The sequence below is a fragment of the Cyprinus carpio genome, chromosome A12, assembly GCF_018340385.1.
Source record: "Cyprinus carpio isolate SPL01 chromosome A12, ASM1834038v1, whole genome shotgun sequence".
Lineage (NCBI taxonomy): Eukaryota > Metazoa > Chordata > Actinopteri > Cypriniformes > Cyprinidae > Cyprinus > Cyprinus carpio.
The window spans coordinates 558,982-561,481 of record NC_056583.1 but is presented as its reverse complement, the minus strand read 5'-3'; the positions used below and the strand labels follow the sequence as shown (position 1 = coordinate 561,481).

General features: G+C 34.3%; 1 protein-coding gene across 1 annotated transcript in view; it reads right to left on the bottom strand.

Moving 5' to 3' along the window:
• The window catches only part of LOC109083546 (ATP-binding cassette sub-family C member 3-like), an 18,853-nt gene extending 16,817 nt beyond the window's left edge, over positions 1-2,036 (bottom strand). The window contains exons 1-4 of the mRNA XM_042767069.1: positions 1,853-2,036; positions 1,548-1,731; positions 653-764; positions 46-199 (exon numbers count right to left, since the gene is read on the bottom strand). Coding sequence (XP_042623003.1) covers positions 46-199; positions 653-764; positions 1,548-1,671 — 390 coding nt within the window. The 5' untranslated portion in view covers positions 1,672-1,731; positions 1,853-2,036. The remainder of the gene's footprint in view (positions 1-45; positions 200-652; positions 765-1,547; positions 1,732-1,852) is intronic.
• Positions 2,037-2,500: the final 464 nt, after the last annotated feature.

Below are 2,500 nucleotides of genomic sequence, written 5' to 3'. Positions count from 1 at the left end.
GTTGAGTTCGTGTCCTCCAGGCGAGGGCGGTCTCGAGTCACTAACCCGTCCCGTCTCAGTCGTCTCGGCCTGGATGAGTTTCTCCACCTTCAGCTCCTTCTTCTCGGTCGGAGACTCCGGGTGTTTCCTCTCGCTGCAGCGCCGGCGCCGGGACATTTTCTTGGGGTTCTCCGGATCATTCGACATGATGCTCATCTGCCTACAAGAGACAGAAGAGAGACGCACGGCTCAGCCCAAAACTCATGCACTCAGATGAGATGCTCATGATTATTTTGGACATTTGTAAACCCCTGAAGAGCATCATCGTCTACTTCTTAGAAGGAATAGTCACTTCCACGTAGTATTATGGAAGGCAGGTGTAATTTATTACATCACATCTTTATTAATTCTCTAACATGCACGCATCTAAAGATGATGCTTATTTACAAATATTCAAAGAGGAATAAACATTTCCGTCCATTAGCATCCAACTGGGTTCTTTCTATTCCACTGTATGTGATACTAAGTGCTTTTTAACTGGAAATAGTTGAGGAAAAATAAAAGCAGCGTTTGCCGAGAGCCACGTTTGTCGTCAGGAGAAGTGCTGGTAAAAGCAGAAGTCACAAAGCCAAAGCAACTGGCAGAGCGAGAGGCATTAATAATGCATGATTACCTCATGAACTGTCTGCGCGCCTCATTAACTACAGGCTCGTTATCCACCATATCTGTGTGATTACTGAGAGCATCGTCAGGGAACTCCTCCTCCTCCTCATCAAGCAACAAATCTGAAAAAACATCCCAATGAAAGCAATAAATACAAAAAAAAAAAAATATATATATAAAACATATATATATATTACATATATATATATTAAAACATATATATATATTAAAATGTTAATTAATTGTATTAATTATTATAATAAATAACTAATAAATACTTGAATGAATGAATATCTTTGTCAACCAACAAAACTGAAAAACCATCAGGAGTCAAAGTGTTAAAAACTGATGTAAGATCAAAATGAAAGCAATAAATAATTACAAATAAATATAAAAAATAAATAAAATAATATTTTATATGTGAATTATATATAAATTACTCATATTTAATATGTATTATAATAAGATACATAAATTAAAAAATACATGTATTGATATGTATAATAAACAACTACATTTTATACACTTATAAAATGTTAGAAATTATCTAAATATATGATTAAGAAATATTTTATAATATGTATTAATATATATATCTCAATGCTAAATGTTGAATAATATATATTACAACTAAATAAATAAACATAATATATTAATATATAAATAAAACTTATATAATAAAATGCATCATCATTTATATATAAAAAATTTTATTATTGTATTTAAAATAAATATTTAATAAATAATTTGTAATATATGTATTGTAAAAAAATATTTATAGAAAGATATAGAAGATATATATGCATTTTATATTTTATATATTTTATATATATATATCAATAAAATGCATTTTTTTTCCTATCAGCTCCATTTTTCCTCAGTTTATGAGTAATTCTCTTGTGTACCGATGATTTCATCGTCTTCGATGATATCCTCAAGAGAGTAGTTTCTGAGGAACTCTGCGAAAGCTCCATTCTGCTTGAGCAGATCCTGGTAGGAGCCCATTTCTGACACGCGTCCGTCCACCATGACCAGGATGTTGTCCACCTGCGGCAGGAAGCTGATGCCGTGGGTCACCAGGATCCTCGTCTGCGAGAGACACAGCACATCACACAACCGCATTTCTGAACAGGACAGTAAAATAACTGAAGCTCTGCGCTTTCTTCTGTGCCTGACCACTGTTTGTGGCTCTGAAATGTCCTGCCAATACCTTGCCCTTCAGCGCTCCTTCAGGCCCGATGACGTTGTCGAAGATGTGTTTGGCGACGTGAGCGTCGACGGCGGACAGAGGGTCGTCCAGCAGATAGACGTCTGCTTCACTGTACAGCGCTCTGGCCAGACTCACTCTCTGCCGCTGACCGCCCGACAGATTGATGCCCTGCACACACAATCACACGCTCATTCATTCCTGCAATCAAACTGCATTCAGATAAACATTTGTTGAGAAACGTCTAAAGCCAAACTGCATCGTTTGAATCGCTAAGATGGTAAAAAAAAATCATATAAACAGTGTAATGCATGTTTAAAAGTCAAGACATTGCACACACATTAACTGCATTGAATAAATAAATAATAAAATGTGTTTTTATATAATTGCACATAGATACTAACCGTTACAACAAAGGCTGTATACACTTAAGTTAATATTTAATATGTTTATTAAGTTAACGCTATGTTTATTAATTTATCAAAATATTTTGCAAATAATCATATTTATATGAAAATTTGCTGAGAAATGCCCAAAGGCCAAAAATTGTTAATTACATTACTTTAACTGCTCAGGGAAACAAACAAACAAACAAACAAAAACAATTATTACCGAATTTATATACAGATCAAAGGGCAATTATTAAATGTT